At 40.2% G+C, this 19,222-nt stretch overlaps 1 protein-coding gene across 1 annotated transcript in view; it reads left to right on the forward strand.

Moving 5' to 3' along the window:
* SYT17 (synaptotagmin 17) overlaps positions 1-19,222 on the forward strand; it is an 88,696-nt gene that overhangs the window by 4,832 nt on the left and 64,642 nt on the right. The window contains exons 4-5 of the mRNA XM_044679071.1: positions 5,150-5,298; positions 8,818-9,437. Coding sequence (XP_044535006.1) covers positions 5,150-5,298; positions 8,818-9,437 — 769 coding nt within the window. The remainder of the gene's footprint in view (positions 1-5,149; positions 5,299-8,817; positions 9,438-19,222) is intronic.

Genomic DNA, 19,222 nt, shown 5'->3' on the forward strand with positions numbered 1-19,222 from the left:
GATTGTAAACATTTACATTCTGTGATGAGTTTATAGTCTTAATACTACTTATACAGGTTACCACTATAGGTAGCTTCTGGGATGCTCACATTTTCTCCAGCCCAAGCTCTAACTGCATCAAAAATAGGGTGACAGAGACAAGCACCTCCAGCCTGAAACCTATCCTCCAACGCTGTTTATGGTCTCTTTAGCGTCTTTCATTTTATTTCCAATTCGTTCTCCTCCTGCGCCTGCATACAACATCTCCTCCATCTGTCAGCCACTCAGATATTTTTGGAAAGTGGTTTTGAATTTTTCTGATCCACGTGTCTATCCACAGACTAGGAATGTGGTCAGAGGGCTAGGGTGGGCAGGTAGAAAGGCTGCAAAGGTCATATAGGCACTCTTTGACTCCACCAATCTCCAGGTTAGGGAGGAGGGGTAGGAATACCTTAATTAGGCAAATGAGAGCCATCAAGGCATAGAACAAATTACTGGTCTTGAAATCAGGAAGACATTAGATGCTTATTAGCTAAGTGAATCTGAGTACATCATTTAAACCACTCTGAACCTTGATTTCCTCATCTGTAAAACAGAAGTAATAATAATAACAACACCACATACCTAGTTGGGACATTTGGAGGTTCCAATGAGATGGTAAATGTAAAATGTTTTGAAAACAACAGAAAAGCGCTATGTAAATGCCAGCTATTATTATTCTCTCTTTAGAAAGTAATCAATAATAAAACACATTTATATAATGCTTTATGGCTTACAAAGTGTTTTCTTTTCCAATAGCCTTCTGAGGCAGCCAGTGAAGGTATTATGACCACTAATTAAGTGCTGATTCTTGGAGGTTTGTAGCCTATTGTAAGAATAAGAATTGGACCTCTGGTTCCAGTGGCATCAGGAACTCTGGTAAAGGAACCCTCTTTTCTAATAGGGGTTGCCACTGTCTCTGTAACTTATAGCCTAAAAGAGCTGCTTTGAGTATTGAGAGTTAAAATGACTTGCCCAGGCTTTTTTCCAGGTTATTTCAATCACACCTGACTTTTCCTGACCCCACTCCAGCTCATTTGACAGATGAGGAAACTGAGGCAAACAAGGTTAAGTGACTTGCCTAGAGTCACAAAACCAGTAAATTTCTGAGACTGGGTTTGAAATCAGGAAGGTGAGTCTTCCTGATCCCAAGCCCAGTGCTCTAACCATTGTGCTACCTAGCTGTGGGCCTGGAATGTGTCAAAATGGGTATTCCTGGTTCTGAGGTGGGTCATCCTAGGAGCCCACTATGGATTCTTTCAACATTCATTGTATCAAGGGCAATGTTTAAATGTTTAATGCTTCTGTGGGCAATTGAGCCTAGAATTTTATGCACCCAGGATGAAAACTTCCCAGTTCTTGGTATTTTGGGAGCCCCAACACAGACACGCTCCTTCCTTTCCTGATCCTATTGTAGACAGCCAAGTTGAATCTTGGAGGTAAAAGCAGAAAGATATCTGGCTCGAAGACAGAGACTGAGTGTGCACATAGCAAGTCTTACTGTTGAAAAACAAAAATCTGACAAAAACCCAGATGCCGAATGCTTCAAAGACCTGGTCTTGTGATTTGTACTTCTTAGATTCTGGTAGAGTTGAGCTGAGGCCAGGGCAGGTCACAGAATAAAGAAACATCTGTCTGTCTGCTGCTTTTTTTTATGCAGATGAGATCTTCTGGCTCTCCTTCTTCACCTCCACCTTCTGCCTCCCCCACTCCCATATTTATTAAGCATCCATGTGCTAGGCACAGTACTGAACCTTTTATAAATGTCATCTTCAAGGCAACAGCAATCCGGCCTTTTGCGGGAGGCCTTTCCTAGTTCCCCAGCTGCTAATGTCTTCTCCTCGGAGATGACTTTTCATCTACTTTATAGAAATCTTGCATTTACTGTGATTTATGTGTTGTGCTCACCGCTGTTAGAATGTAAGCTCTAGCTAGGTGGAACAGTGGATGGAGAGCCAGGCCTGGAGTCAGGAGGTCCTATAGGTTCACATCTGTCCTCCTACACTGCATACCTGTATGTCTCTGGGCAACTCACTTAATCCTATTTTATAACTCTTGTCTTTCTGTTTTAGAATTGTTACTAGAATAGAAGGTAAGGGTAAAGGGAAGGGAAAAGGAAAGGGAAGAGAAGAGAAGAAAAGGGAAAGGAAGGGAAGGAAATTGAAGAGAGGGGAAGGAAAGGGAAGGGAAGGGAAGGGAAGGGAAGAAAAGGGAAGGGAAGGGAAGAGAAGGAAAGGGAAAGGAAGAGAAGGAAAGAGAAGGGAAGGAAAGGGAAGGGAAGAAAAGGGAAGGGAGAGAAAGAGAATGAGAAGGGAAGGGGCAAGAACTGTTCTTGACTTTCATTGCTTAATAAATGCCTTTTGACTTTACTCTGGACCTTTCCTAACTAGGAACATTTTTTTGTTCTCTCTTTAACAAACAAATCAAATGGGATAGCCCATAGTTTAACCATGATAAAAGATGGGAAAATGGTTGGGCAGGATAGGCTCAAACTTGGACCTCTTCAACAATGATTAACACAACATATTTTGGGGGCTCAACTAAATGTGCGATGACTGTTTTTTTAAACCCTTACCTCCTGTATTAGAATCAGTATTGGTTCCAAGGAGTAAGAGCTAGGTAATGGGAGTTAAGTGACTTGCCCAGGGTCACACAGCTAAGAAGTGTCCGAGACCAAATTTGAAGCCAGGACCTCATATTTCCAAGCCTGGCTCTCTATCCACTGAGCCACCTAGATGTCCCTTAAATGTGTGATGACTTTCCAAAAGTGCTCCTGGAAAGGTAGGAGTTGTTTGAAAATGATGTTCTAGTTTGTGCATCCCCAGATTTATTTACTGAGTAGGCAGCTGTATGTCTTTAAACAGGCAGGGAGTGGAAATGTCAAGTCTAGAGGTTTCTCATGCGGTGTCTGTGCTGAGCTCAAGAAGCCTGCCCTGCAGCACTGTTTGGGTAGTTCTGATGACAGCAATAGGTACAAGATGCCATTCTGTACGTGACATGTGGGGGAGGAACACACGCATGTGAACCAAACACACAGCTTGTGTCACATGCTTAAGACATATGGTGAACCTCTCCCATCTCAGGAAAGACTGCCACTTTATTTATTTATGTTTCATATTCAGCAAATGTTTATGGCACATCTAATGGGCAAAGCCCTTTGTTGAGCCCTCTGGCTCAACACGAATGAATAAGGTTCTCCCTTGTGGTGGATGGAGGGCTGAACTTGGATCAAGGAAGACCTGGATCCTGATCCTGCCTCTGACCCTCTCAAACACTGGCATTACTTAATCTCTCTAACCTCAGTTTCCTCATCTGTAAAATGCAGGGGTAGGACTTGAGGACAATTAAGGTCCCTTCCAGCTTTATGATTTAAGAGAAGAGGTCGTCTCTGCCTTTAGGAGCTCAGAGTCCAGGAGGAGGAATAAGACCAGAGACTGTTGTTATTCAGTCATGTTCAACTCTTTGTTGAACCCCATTTGGGTTCTTGGCAGAGATACTGGAGTGGTTTGCCATTTCCTTCTCCAATTCATTTTATAGAGGAGGAGCTGAGGCAAATAAGGTTAAGTGACTTACCCAGGATCATACAACTTGTGAGAGTCTGAGGCAACATTTGAATTCTGGTCTTCCTGACCCCAGAGCTGGCACTCTTATCCATTGTACCACCTAGCTGTCCTGGACAAGTACCCTGATAATATAATACAAGATAATTATAATACAAGACAACTTATGTTCAGAGCTGGGGTGGAGGAGTAAGAGATTGTATCCCATTGGGGGAATTAGTGAAGGCTTTATGACATTCAATTAGTAAGTCAGTAAGCATTTATGAAGCTCATGTAGTTCAGCAAGCATTTATTAAGCACCTACTCTCAGGGACTGCTCTAGGTACCTGGGGAAAAACTCACAAACAAAGCAGTCTCTACCCTCAAAGGACTTATATTCTTCTAGAGAAGTCGACATGCATACATTATTATAATTATATGCTTTATTACAGTTAAAATTAAATTATATGTTTCAATGAAAATTAAGGAGAACGCTGGTCTTTGATGAAAGAATAGACTCTTACAGGTTAGAAATGAAGAATTCTATGTAGAGATGAGCAGAATCTGATGTCTGCTGGATGAAATCCTGGTTCGTGTTTATCCATTTAAGGTTTGCAAAGCACTTTCCTTTATTACAGTTAAAATTAAATTGTATATTATAATGAAAATTAAGGATGGAGAAAGCTGGTCTTTGATGAAAAGGATAGTCTCTTACAGGTTAGAAATGCAGGATTCTAGATAGGCATAGGCAGAATCTAATAGCTGCTGGATGAAATCCTGGTTCATGTTTATCCATTGAAAGTTTACTAAACATTTTCCTCCCAATAACCTTGTCATAGAGCCAATGTAGGTTTACTTTCACTTTAAAAATGGGGAAACTGAGGCTCAAAGTGGCTAACTTGCTTGCCATGATTATATGGCTAATAAGTATTTGAGCCAGGATTACAAATCCTATACTATTCCCAGTGTAAGGGAAAAGTAGCATCTGTGGGTAGATTCCATACTGTGTTTTCTTCTCTGCAAACCTCCCAAAGTCCAGGGAAAATCCAGAAAAACCAGGGCAGGGAGAAGAGAGAATATCTGCAGGTTGGCCACATGGCAGATAGTCCCCCTGTTTGCTTTTCCTAGGCTTCCTCTGGCCCTTAGGAGGTTCAAAGAGAAGTTAAAAACAGTGCAGTTCCAACCCTGTATGTCCTTCTTCTAAGCTTTTTAAGCAGTTCTTTTTTTTTTTAACTTCTTTATTTACTTCTGTTCTAGAATTTATATTATATATTGGTTCCCAGACAGAAGAGTGATAAGGGCTAGGTAGTGGGGGTTAAGTGACTTGCCCAGGGTCACAAATTGAGTGGTTTGTCCTAACCATTTGGTGGAGAAAATCTTTTGTAAAATTCTTCCATTTGCCAATCTAAATGATGCTAACAAAAAAAAAATTCTAATTCTAAAGAGAAGAGAGCAGCTCATATTTTCTTTTCACAACAATGCATATCTCCATGTTATCATTTCTGAAGTCACTAACTAATTAAAATGGTAGTTCCTGGAGGACCTAATCCATTTCTCTCAGTCTACTCCTAAAGTTTCTTCCCCTTCATTAGGATGAGCAACCGGAATGAAGATAAGAATGGGGACTCAGACCACACTGCCAGTGAAGCTCCTCCAACCCCACAGGATGATTCTCCAGATCGGAGACGGTCGTCTTCGGATACATCGAAGTCTGCGTACAGCCTTACCCGGAGGATTTCAAGTAAGCTTCTAGTAATGACCTTCTGTGCAAATTACAGCTTGAGGAACCCCTGTCTTTGTAGCTTGTAGACAAATCCAAAGTAAATTGATTTAAAATCTCATCAAACGCACTGCCAGGAGAATGGAAAGAGCAGTTCTCGCAGGAACATCAGTATTCCCAAATAAGAAAGAAAAAAAGGGCAGAATTACCAGAGGAAGGACTGGGGAGAGATAGAATAGGAGCAAGGTGACCTTAAATTTAGGGAAATGGAGCTGATGAAAAGTAGAGTGGATTTTTGTTTGTTTATAGCAGTGGTTCCCAAACTTTTTTGGCCTACCGCCCCCTTTCCAGAAAAAATATTACTTAGGGCCCCCTGGAAATTATGAAACTATTTATTGAATTCAGAATCGAATGTAATACAAAAAAAAGTGTGGCCATCACTGCTTCCCTGGATTGCTGCAGCACCCACAAGGGGGAGGTAGTGCCCACTTTGGGAATCCCTGGTTTATAGCAACTAAAGCTATGGCTGCTGAATTGATTAGTTTTAGTCTATGGTTGTGCCTAGCTGTGTGACTTTAGGCAAGTCATTTTGCCAGAGATAGGTACAGTGTCTAGGACCCTACAAGTCAGGAAAAGCTGAGTTCAAATTTGACCTCAGATACTTCCTAGCTATGTGGCTCTGGACAAGTCATTTGACCTCTGTCGGTCCATAAAATGAGTATAAAACTAACATCTACCTCCCAGGGTTGTTGTGAGGATCAAATAAGATAATATTTGTAAAGTGCTTAGCACAATACTTGGCACGTAGTAAGTTCTTAATAAATGCTTGTTTCCTTTCTTCTTTCCTTCCTTCTTCTGTTCCTCCATCTCTCTCCTTTATTCTTTCCTTTCTTCTCTCTTTCCCTCCCCCCTTCCTCCTTCCCTCCCTTCCTTCTCCCCTTCTTCCCTTCCTTCCTTCCTCTCTCCTTTCCTCCCTTCTTTCCCTCCCTCTCTACCTCCCTTCCTCCCTTCTTTCCTTACTCTCTCCCTCCCTTCCTTCCTTCCTCCCTTCCTCCCTCCCTTCTTCCTTCCCTTTCTTCTTTCCTTCCTTCTTCCTTCTCTACCTCCCTTCCTTCCTTCCTTCCTTCCTTCCTTCCTTCCTTCCTTTCTTCCTTCCTCCATTCCTCCCTCCCTCCCTCTCTGGACCTAAATTGATTTGTCTGAAAAAGAAAAGGAGGGAGAGGGTTGTGTTAATACATAACCCCACACAGTTCTAAATCCAATGAATTTGTTCAACTTTTTCCTCTGCCCCACTGAATGGATCAGTTGTTTAATTAAGTCCCCCAAATTGATTACTGTCATTATCAATAGAAATAATGGCAGCTCTCATTTACAGAGCACTTTAAGGTTTACCAAATGGTTTTTCCCCCAACAACTTCATGAGGCAGCTAAATACAATAACTATTAATCCCATTTTCAGATGAGGAAACTGAGATTCAGGATAGTTCTCTGACTCACCCTTGGTTACACTGTTACTGTGTGTTGAAATTGGGAATTGTAATTTGAACACTGATGTTCTTTGATCCTTCCACTATATCTAGCCTTCTCTCATGGTTTTCCCATCTCATAGATACCTAGATTTTACTAAATGGGAACACAGTGGCCTATGGGTCATGCAATATAACTTCGGGAAGTAGGTGGTAAGGACCAAATACCCCTCATCCCTTTTCCTCAAGGCTTCCCGAGAATTGTTTCTTTAAAAGAGTAAAGGCCCATTTTTTTCCCACTGGGAGGTAGGGCAAAAAAAAATCACATATTGATTTATTCATACTTTGATGTAAAAATTTTTTTTAGATATTTTCCTGATGATAGATTTTGTTGGAGAAAGAAAAGAAGAAAATCAAAGGCAACTTACTCTTTCTAGAATTTATTTTCTACATCTGTTTAAACAAGTGGTTAGGATTAAATGATCCTTATGGTCAAGTCAACAAATCAAGTCAGCTAGCATTTATTAAGTAGCTAATATGCTTAGCCAAGCCCTGGGCTAAATTCTGGTGATGCAAAGGAAGGCAAAAAGCAGTCCCTATATCTATATCTATATATCTATATCTATATCTATATCTATCTAAATGATAGAGATAATCTTAGGAGGGGGTACAGCTTGGTGATGCAGTAGATAGAGTGCCAGGCCTAGGGTCAGGAAGACCTGAGTTCAGATGTGATCTCAGACACTTACTAGCTGTGCAATCCTGGGCAAGTCACTTATTCCTGTTTACCTCAATTTCCTCTTTCCTAAAATGAGCTGGAGAGGGAAATGGCAAACTACTCCAGTATCTTTGCCAAGAAAATCCCAAATGGAGTCATAAAGTGTTAGACCCGACTGAAAAATGACTAAACAACAACAACTGTAGAGGGATTGTACCAGAGTTAAGGGAAATCCCTTAGAAGACCTTGGAGTTCTAGCATTTAGTAGTGTATAAAATTTTGCCTGTACACAATTTGACTTAAGGCTTATTGTCCTGAACACTTATATTCAAAGAGCTAAAAGAGATTTTAGATTTTATCTTAATCTTAATCAAGGAGTGTCAAACTCAAATAGAAATTGATCTTTGCTAACTTACTGACTTAGAAAACCACAAATTAACATTATCTACATTGTATTTTAATTTATTTTTTAAACATTTCCCAATTACATTTTAATTTGGTTTGGGCTGTTCTAGGAAGTTTTGTAGGTGATTGTGCTCTGGGGCTCTCAAGTTTGACAACTCTGAATCCAATCCCCATTTTATAGATCATAGGGTCCTGAGATCATATATCAAAATTGGGAAGAGATCTCAGAGTTCAGTCCTTTCATTTCACAAATGATGAAAATGAGGCCCGACATTACTTGACCCACTGTTGGACAAGTAGTAAATTGCAGAACCAATGTTTGAACCTTAGTTCTCTGACTACCATGTTTCTAACCTCTTCATTTTACAAATAATGAAAATGAGGTAGAAAGAACTGAGATGACTTAAACCAAAGTCATACAGATAATGATGAAGATTCAGAATTAGGAACCTGTATCTTTGAAATTTCAATTGTTAATTACATCATGTAACTTCCTTATCACAGTTTCTGGAACATGGTAGGCAGTTGATAAATATTTATTGATGCGCTTGTGGAATTAATTATAGTTATCCCTTACACATAAAAGGGGTTAGGAGAAGAGCACCCCCATGATTTGGGAAAAATGTGTAAAACTTTTTGGTCCTCCTTTGTACCAAAGAAATCTGAATTTTTTCTTTTTTCTTTTAGGGTGTGTTTATAATACCGTATTGTACATTTTGTATTAAATATGCATTTCTGAATTCCTAAACTTTTTCTGTGTCATCTGCTGGCTTCCATGTGTTGTCTTTGCAAAACTCCCTCCAAATTCCCAGTTAATTTCTTATGCCGACCAACGATATATTGAAACTGTGATGGGGAAAGTCAAGAGGTGGAAAGGATAGCTAGACGTAAAAGAACCCTGTGTAATTTAAAAAGTGATTATCACCCGTGTTCTGTGTGTCTGCTGTTTAGGTCTCGAGTCCAGACGGCCCAGCTCTCCTCTTATTGATATTAAACCCATTGAGTTTGGGATTATTGGAGCCAAGAAGGAAATCATCCAACCCTCCGTGCTGAGAAGGACCTATACCCCTGATGACTATTTCAGAAAGTTTGAGCCCAGACTGTACTCCCTTGACTCTAACAGTGATGACATGGATTCGCTGACTGATGAAGAGATTTTATCCAAATACCAGCTGGGCATGCTGCATTTCAGCACCCAATATGATCTGCTGCATAATTACCTAACAGTGAGGGTGATTGAGGCCAGGGACCTGCCACCTCCCATCTCCTACGATGGCTCCCGACAAGATATGGCTCATTCAAACCCTTACGTGAAGATTTGCCTCTTGCCAGACCAGAAGAATTCCAAGCAGACAGGGGTTAAACGCAAGACCCAGAACCCCGTGTTTGAGGAGCGCTACACCTTCGAGATCCCGTTTCTAGAAGCCCAAAGAAGAACTTTGCTTTTAACTATAGTGGATTTTGATAAGTTCTCACGTCACTGTGTCATTGGAAAAGTTTCCGTGCCTTTAAGTGAAGTGGACCTGGTGAAGGGGGGGCACTGGTGGAAAGCTCTGGTTCCCAGTTCTCAGGTAAGGAAGCCTTGTCTGTGCCTTCTGCTAGCCGGGTGAAAGATTCTTGGCTTGGAAGGGAAGTCGGCTAGGTGACCTATGAGGAGGAATAGAGATAATACAAGGTCTCAAACAAAGGCATTTACTTTTGCTTTTTAAAAAAAATCATCTTTAGAGAATGTGGAGAGTAAAGGGATGATCCAGTTCTTGTTGCCTGGAGAATTGATTCCCTGACACTCTCTCCTCCTAGTGAGAACTGTCTAACTACTGAAGAAGCACCCACGCCAACTGGGGTCTGTTGCCTGGGGGGTCATTAGGTTACTGAGGCAAGCTGACTGTAGGTTCTTGTCTTGTAGATAGGTTGTCTCCACTGTGGCTTAATTACCCAACAATCAATGTGATTGAGGCCAGGGACCTGCCATCTCCCATATCCCCTGAATGCTCTCAGCAAGACTTTCTATTCCAACTCCTCCGTAAAGATCTGCCAAGTTTACTGATTCTATAAACAGTGTGTGGAGATGCTTCTCAGTGACATGGTAGTCATGGGCAGAGATTTGATGGTGGGTGCTATTAAAGGGCAGAGGGAGAGGAATAATAATAGCTAGCATTTATACAGCATTTTCGAGTTTACAGAGTGCTTTACATATGTCATCTCATTTGAGCCTCATGACAACCCTGGGAGGTAGGCGCTATTATTATCTGCATTTTATAGATGAGGTAACTGAGGCCAAGAGAGAAGTTAAGTGACTTGCCCAGGATCACATAGCTAGGAAGGGTTTGAGACTAGATTAGAACTCAAGTCTTCCTGATCCCAGGTGCAGTCTTTAGTAATTGCTTGGATTAAGGTTCTAGAGCAGTGATTCCCAAAGTGGGCGCCACTGCCCCCTGGTGGGTGCTGCAGCGATCGGGGGGGGGGGGGGGCAGTGATGGCCACAGGTGCATTTATCTTTCCTGTTAATTGCTATTAAAATTAAAAAAAATTAATTTCCAGGGGACTAAGTAATATTTTTTTCTGGAAAAGGGGCAGTAGGCCAAAAAAGTTTGGGAACCACTGTTCTGGAGGCTCCTTCCATAAATAAATTTGTATCTCTTCTGATTTAATGTGGAATTGGATTTGGATTGTGGTGCAGAGAGGGGGCATAACTTTCCCAAGATTCTAAACCCTTAACTGACAGTAGAAATTCTGCAAAAGCAGTTATGCCCCCTCTCTGCACCACAGGATCTCTCTCTCTCTCTCTCTCTCTCTCTCTCTCTCTCTCTCTCTCTCTCTCTCTCTCTCTCTCTCTCTCTCTTTCTCTCCCTCTCTCCTTCCCTCCCTCCATTCCTCCCTCCCTCTTTCTCTCTGTCTCTCTGTCTCTGACACACACACACACACACACACACACACACACACTCATAAATGAATGCCGCACACCAAGTTAGTTGTTTCCCGTTGACTATATTAATCACCTTTAGTTATTATTTATTACCTGCTCTTGACTAGACGCTACTAATTACCAGAGTAGGGAGAAGGAACCTGATCTTTGCCATCAGAACCTTTCAAAATCTAAAAGGAAAAGCAAAGAAACAAAGTATAGTCAAGTCATTTATTGCATTGTAAGAGGGGCTAATCAATCCACAAAATAAACATTTAATAAGCTTATACTTGGTGCCAGACCACTGTGCTAAGGGCTGGGCATACAAAAAGAGGGGCAAATCAGTCCCTGCCCTCAAAGAACTTATATTCTTTTTTTAAAAACCCTTACTTTCTATCCTTGTATCAATTCTAAGACAAGAGTGGTAAGAGCTAGGCAGTTGAAGTTAAGTCATTTGTTCCAGGTTGAAATGCTAGAAAGTGTGTGAGGCCGAATTTGAACCCAAGTCCTCCCAACTCCAGGCTTACTCTATCCACTGTGCTACCTAGCTGCCCCAATGAGCTTATATTCTAAAAAGTGGTGTTTAGTCCTTCAGTCTAGTCCAGCTCTTCATGATCCCATGGACTATAGCTATCCATGGGGTTTTCTTGGCAAGGATACTGGAGTGGTTTGCCATTTCCGTCTTCAATGGATCCTTTTTTGTCAGGCAATTGGAGGTTAAGTGACTTGCCCAGAGTCACACGGCCAGGAAATGATCGAAATAAGATTTGAGCTCAGGTCTTCTTGACTCTAGGCTCAGCACTTCCTTTGCCACCTAGCTTCCTCCAGTCTAAAGAGTAGATAATAGATAAATAATTGGGTACATGTAAGATACTTAGAATCAATCAGTCAGTTGTGTCAGTCAATAAACATTAATTAAGCCACTGCTGTGTGCCAGACCCTGTGCTAAATAAACCTGGGAGTACCAATATAAGCAAAAAGAGACAGTCTCCACCTTTAAGGAGTTTACAATCTTTTAGAGCAGATGGAGGATAACCTTAGAAGGGATAAATGATTTGTATAATCTAAAACACTGAGGATTGTAATTGACTTTCTTTTTTCTGAAGTCTTTTCTAATTATGGTGAGTTTAGGACAAGATTCTTAACCTTCTTTGTGTCCTAGATCCCTCTGTCAGTCTGGTGAAGGCTTCTTCTTCAGTTGTGTCAGACCCTTTGTGGCCTTATTTGGGGTTTTCTTAGCAAAGATACTGGAGTGGTTTGCCATTTCCTTCTCCAGCAACTTTTCCAGGTGAGGAAACTGAAGCAAACAGAGTTAAGTGACTTGCCCAGAGTAACATAGCTAGGAAGTATCTGAGGCCAGATTTGAACCCATGAAGATGAGACTTCCTGACTCTAGGCTTGACACTCTATCCACTGTACATCCTAGCTGCTGATGGGTTAATGTACCATCCCAAAATAATGTTTTTTAAATGCATAAAATAAAATACACAGAATCAAAAAAGAAACCAAATATATCGAAATACAGTTATCAAACTATATCTTTTTTTTTCCTAAATCAAGTTCATAGACCCTAGGTTAAGATATCTTGGTTAAGAATAACATCAAAATTTGAAAAAAAAAATACAGAGAATCAAAAAAGAAACCAATTACATTTAAATGCAGTTATCAAAACATATCTCTTTTTTCTTTTCTAAGTCAAGTTCATAGATCCTGGATTAAGGATAACATCAAAGTTTGACGGTATCCTGTGGGTCCATTCCGTCTAACTGTGGTGGGATTGAGGGGAGGAAGAGGAGAGTGGCTGGTAATGGTAGACACTTTTTTTCATGTATGATTTTCTAATATTTTTATTTTGTGAAATATTTCTCAATTACATGGAAAAATTTTGATATTCTTTTTTTTTTAAAACCCTTACCTTCCGACTTGGAGTCAGTACTCTGTATTGGCTCCAGGGCAGAAGAGTGGCAAGGGCTAGGCAATAGGGGTCAAGTGACTCACCCAGGGTCACACAGCTGGGAAGTGTTTGAGACCAGATTTGAACCTAGAACCTCCCTTCTCTAGGCCTGGCTCTCAATCCACTGAGCTACCCAGCTGCCTCCTTTAATATTCATTTTTGAAAAATTTGAGTTCCAAATTCTCTCCCTCCATCCTAGCCTACCTTTCTCCCACCTGTGGAGAAGGCAAAAAAAAAAAATGATATCGATTTTACATGGGAAGTCATGAAAACACTTCCATATTAGGCATGAGCCATAGTAGATACTTAATAAGTACTTGTTGACTGACTCGTAGAATGACTGACTGGCTTCACATTAAGTAGAAAGAGAACGCTAGACCAGGATGAAAAACTTGTAGCTATTTAAATTGACTTTAAGTCATTGAGATAGGCCCAGAAATAACCCTGTTTGCCTAAACAGGAGGTGTGACCAAAGCAACGAGGCAGATTTTCTCTGTGGCCGTTGACAGATCCATTCTACAAACATTGCATTACCCAAACACTGGGCTTTGTGTGGAACTTGTGTTGGCACCCGTGTAAGTGACCAAGTGGAGTTGTACTGAGGCTCTTTATGCCAAGCAAAGGACAAGATGCTGTTCATTCTGGGAGGAAAGAGGAGTTCAGTTGTGCTTTACTTAGGCAACAATAATTATGCACCCACTGCACTCCACTAGGAGCTGAGGTAGGAGGGACAATGGAGGAAGACGGTGAGCTTTTTGAGAGCAGGGACTGTTTTTTTGCCTTTCTGTCTCTGACACATAGCACATTTCCTGGCACATAATACAAACTTACTGATACTGATACAAACAAACTGACTGATATAGAATGTAGTTGACACAGATTATATTATGTTATACCCAAAGTCAGGAAGATCTCAGTTCAAATTCAGCCTCAGACTTTTTTACTGTGTGACACCGGGCAAGTCATTTTTTTTTTTGCTTCAGTCTTTTCATCTGTAAAATGGGAATAATAATAATAATAATAATAATAATAATAACACCTACCCTTCGTGGCTCTTTCAAAGATCAAATGATGTAATAATTGTAAAGCACTTAGCACAGTGCCTGACATGTAAGCATGTACATGTTATAATATATAAATGTTAACTATATATAAATATATAAATGTTAACCATCATTTAAATTTTATTTATTTATTTTTTAAACTTTACCTTCTGTCTTAGAATCAATAATAAGTATCAGTTATTATTATATTATCATATGTATATTATATATATTATATATTATTATAGAGGCAGAAGAGCAGTAAGAGGTAAGCAATTGGGATTAAGTGACTTGACCAGAGTCACATAGCTAGGAAGTGTCTGAGACTCAGGACCTCCCAGCCCTAGGCCTGGTTCTCTATCCACTGAGCCACCTATCTGCTCCAGTGTTTATTATTATTATTATTATTATTATTATTATTATTATTATTATTATTATTGAAAAGCATTGGCCAGGTCCAAAATCTAGCTTTGCTTCTTACTGTTTGTATGACTTTGAGTAAATCACTCTCTATGAGGTTTGATTTCTTCATGTATAAAATGAGAGGCATGACTTAAAATTTGGGAGTTCTTAACCTAGGATCTGTGACTTGGTGGGATTTTTAAAAGTATGATTTTGATATCTGTAGTTCAATATAATTGCTTTCCTTTGTCATATATTCTCCTCTCTCTCTCTCTTTCTCTCTCTTCCTTGCTTTCTCTCTCTCTCTCTCTCTCTCTCTCTCTCTCTCTCTCTCCCTCCCTCCCTCTCTTTCCAGTCTTGCTTTATTTAGTCTCCTAGAAATAAATTCCTTTCACTCCAATGACACTGCCCTCTTTGCTTTTCCTCACACACAAGTCTCTCCACTCTGAGCTTTTTCACTGACCACCTCCCATGTCTGCAACTCTTTCACTCCTCATCTCCGTTTTCTGACTTCCTTCAAGTTTCATCTAAAATCCCAATTTCTGCAAGAAGTTTTTCCTAGTCCTCTAATCTTTGTACTCTCTGAGACTAGCCCCAATTTATCCTGTTTCTATTTTGGTTCCCCTTCATCATTTGCATGATGTCCCTCCCCCACTGGACCATTAGTTCCTTGAGGGCAGTCACTGTCTTTTATCTCTCTTTGCATCTTAAACATTTAGTCTAGAGCCTGACTAGGGACAGGGGGTGCTTATTTGATGCTAGTAACTGACTGAGTAATCCCATGTTCTATTTTATACATTTCAAAATACTTTTCAGAGAAGGGAGCCACAGTTGTCATCAGATTCCTCAAGAGGTTCATGATCCAGGAAATGTTAAGAACCCCCAGAATAGTTATGGTCCCTTTTATACCTTTGCCCAATGTCCTATCACATCACATTTAGGTGATGGTTTTATGGAGGCAATCGGTAGCTCCTGGAGTCACCAAGAGCTGAGTTGGAGTAACATCAGAGAGGAAAACTGGGCCAGTTACAGTTTGGATAATCACTTTCCTGGTAGACTTTTCTTTTTGGAGCTGAATCAAAGTTTCTTTTTCACTATTTGTTAGTCAGACAGTAGTAGTTATATTTAGAGGAAAAAGAAAATGTTAATTGCAAAGGCAAGAGGTGGAGAGCATCTTTGATAAATCTAACCTTTGTTTCTTTTCGAAATGGAAGAAAATCTGAATAATAAACTGAATGTGTGGCATTTTATGAGTTGAATTAAAATACTGTGGCTTCTAGGATATTGATATTGATGTTATAGATGGCATTTTGATGTTTGCTTTAGCCAGAAGTCAAATTGCTATCTGCAGGTTGAGCTTGAAACTGTTGGCTTTATGAGAGTTCTAGTGCCCCTGTAAATTTTTTGGAATAAAAACAAATATCCATATTGGCTGAATCCAACAGAAAAACTTCGTCTAGTTTTAATTCTGGGTTGAAAATAACCTATGCTAATTTAAAACTCTTTTTTCTGTATTAGAATGAATATAAACTCTCAGCAATAAAGGCTTGGTAGTTAGAGTTAAGTGACTTGCCCAGGGTCATACAGTTAGGGAGTATCTGAGACCATATTTGAACCCAGGTCCTCCTGATTCCAGGCCTGGGTCTCTATACACTGCTAACTTTGCCAGGTTTGAGGTTGTTAAGTAGATGATTGTTAATTCACATCACTCAGGTTTGGACCTGTAAATCCTGTTTAGAAGCAAATATCTTGTGCTGGTCATTTGCCTCACACTTCTACTAAGTATTTTCCAGGGTGCTCTAACAGGGAGATTCTAAAAGAATGAGGCCATAATGACTTGTTATTTTGAATTTTTCTCTTCCAGATAATTTGATTTCAAAGTTACATTTAGTAGAGGAAATATTTCTTCTGAATAAAGACCTCTCAGGAAAGTCCGTGTTAGAGAACGTGGGGAAAAAAATCATCATTGAAACCCTACAGGTTATACAGCAAGATCCACTGGCTTGCTTTGGTTTGGCACAGTGCAAAATGTTGCTGGCTTTGGAATCAGAGCACTTTAGTTCAGGTCTCAATAACGCCATGTACTGGTGTGACTTTGAGCAAATCACTTCACCTCTTTTGGCCTCAGTTTCCTCATCTGTAAAAATGAAAGGGAGCTGGATGAAATGACCTCTTTGGTTGTTTTTTCAGTTTTGAATCTATGATCCATCCACTGAGGCAATCATTTCACCAATCAGCCAGTTGGTGCTGAGGATAAAAAATGAGTTCGGCTGGTCATACGGTGTGTGATGGATAAAACGATGGAACATCTCACTTTTCACCATTAGGGGGTTAGAGGGTCATTTTAGAGATGCTGTGCATTCTGTGCCATCGAAATATCAGAGGGATATTTTAAAGATGCGGAATACGTTCATTCTGTGGTTCTCATCGTAGGATCCTGCTTGGCCATCCACCTTTTGAACTTTACATTTTTGAGTGGAGCTCTTTGGGAGTCTGAGTTGAGTGTTCATTGCCAGTTTTGGGGTCCCCTCGTACATTATGATCCCCAGAGCAGGAGGAATTTCAGTTTGGGTGTTAACACATTACATGTAGAAACTGTTTGAAAGAAGCATCAAGTTCAGGAGGGTGGATTAAGCTGAACTGGGGTTCTGATAATAAAGGATGGAAACAAATCCTTGCATCATTGGTTGCTGAAATAAAACTGCCTAAGGTGTAGGTAGTAGGTTTTTTCTAAGGAGTTTGGAGGAAATCGACCATGAATGGCATTGCTTAGTAGTTTTACAGGCAGTGTAGTGATTTGATGTCTAATGATAAGATCTATAATTGAGTGGAAAAGTCATTGAGTTATATGACTATGAGGTATTCTCTCATGAACTGTGTTACCCTGGCCAAGTCATTTAACCTTTGGGTCCTGTGGATCCTTTTGGGGAAAATGGCAATAATAATGACTATCATTTATTTATTTAAATTGTTATTTGGCTATGTATTAATGATAATACTCTACAGTTCTATTGTGTGACCACAATGCACTTGAAAAATATTTTTTGAGACACTGTGCAGGTACAATGCTATGTAAACACATCTGAGAGTAGGCATTGATCTCTGGGCATGGGAATTAGACACAAACCCCTCTTGAGGTGAGGACAGGGTTTTTTAATGTCTTTTAAAAAAAAATCATGAGGGGGCAAATGGGTGGCTCAGTGGATTGAGAGTCAGGTCCAGAGGTGAGCGGCCCTGGGTTCAAATCTGGCCTCAGACACTTCCTAGCTGTGTGACCCTGGGCAAGTCACTTAACCCCCTTGCCTAGCTTTTACTGCTCTTCTGTCTTGGAACCGATACACAGTATTGATTCTGAGATGGAAGGTAAGGGTTTAAAAAATAGGAGGCACTCTACAAATATTAGCTAAATGCATAAAGAACAAAGGAAACAGATTATTTTAAAATTCAGTTATCAAAATATTAAAAACAACAACAAATCCATAGACTCTAGGCTCTGAACCTTTGCTAGGAAAACTGTGTTCTCTCTAAAGGCTAAGAAACAGAACCTGTGTAACTGGCATGGGAGAAGCCAGAGGAACGTGGCAGTGGTGTATTCCGCAGCCAAATTATTCTCAATAGGCTTGATTTTAGAAGCTTATTGGAAGAAGGGTTGGATTTTGTACAAACATAAGGAAATGTGTTTTGTTAAAAAGTGATATTTGCACATGGGTCTGGCAGATATTTATGTTTCATAAGAAGGCTTGGCTGAGATTTACTCTATAGGAAGTGAAGCCTTTTATTGCCTAGGGGTGAATATTGAATAGCATTGAGCAAGTTGAGGAAGAGGAGTTTTCAGGATGATATCTATAGCTATCGAGGTTTCAGAAATAACCAGAACAATGGTGGTGTCTTTACAAAATAATGAGGTTAAAAAAAAAAACACATTTAAAAAGCTCAATACATCTGGGTTGTTTCCCTCAAAGTTTCCCCCTTGAGAAGTAATAGACTTTGAATTAAAAAAAAAAAACCCAAATTATTTATGAAGCACATACTATATGCCAAATACTGTGCAAAGTGCCAGGAATACAAATACAGAAGCAAAATCTTTGATGCTTGTTCTTAACTCATTTCTTTCAATGGTGTCCAATTCTTTGTGACTTCATTTGGGGTTTTCTTGGCAAAGATCTTGGAGTACTTTGCCATTTCCTTCTCCAGATCATTTTCCAGACGAGGAAACTGAGACAAAGTTAAGTGACTTGCCCAGGACCACACAGGTGGTTAGTTTCTGAGGCCAGATTTGGACTCAGGACTTGACTCTAGGCCAGGGCACCACTTCACCAGCTAGCTGTGCTTATAGTGCTAGTCCTGGGACTCACTCTCTGAATACAGTATACAGAATCAGTAGAATGCTTAAAGCATAGCTAGGTGGCACAATAGATAGAGTACCAGGACTAGCTTCTAGAGAACCTGGGTTCAAATCTGACCTTAGATTCTTCCAAACTCTGGGACGCTGGGAAAGTCACTTAACCCACAATTTCCTTGCCCTTGCCCTTCTGTCTTAGAGTTGTTACTAAGACAAAAAAGTAAGGATTAAAAAAAAAAAAAAAAAAAAAAAAGCTAGAAGGAACCTTCTAGACCAAATTCTGCCTTCTCATTTTCCAGATGAGGAAACAGAAGGACCTCAAAGGGCTGGTAAACCTTCGTCCTTTGAGGATGGATTTGGCTTTTAGGAACTGTCAAACCATCTAAATCCCCATCAGGGTAAAGGTCTTTTCTTTTCAACCCTGAGGGCTACATGGTTTGTTTTCATGTCCCTGAAATGGCCAAACCCAGCGAGTGTGATTTTGATTAGATGGGGGTTGAGTCCGCTGGATTCAAGACCCAAGAATTCTGGGTCATAGCATCATGCTTTGACATAGGGCTTTCATATTTATTTCATTTTATTTGAAGCCCATATGAGTGACTTCTAACCTTCTTGGGTGTAACAACCCCCCTGTTTCAATCGTTCCTTGCAGGAGGGATGGTGCTATTTTTTCTCTAGAACTGTGATTTCATCAGTATGGGGAGCTCTTG

The sequence above is a fragment of the Gracilinanus agilis genome, chromosome 1 (genome assembly GCF_016433145.1).
Source record: "Gracilinanus agilis isolate LMUSP501 chromosome 1, AgileGrace, whole genome shotgun sequence".
Lineage (NCBI taxonomy): Eukaryota > Metazoa > Chordata > Mammalia > Didelphimorphia > Didelphidae > Gracilinanus > Gracilinanus agilis.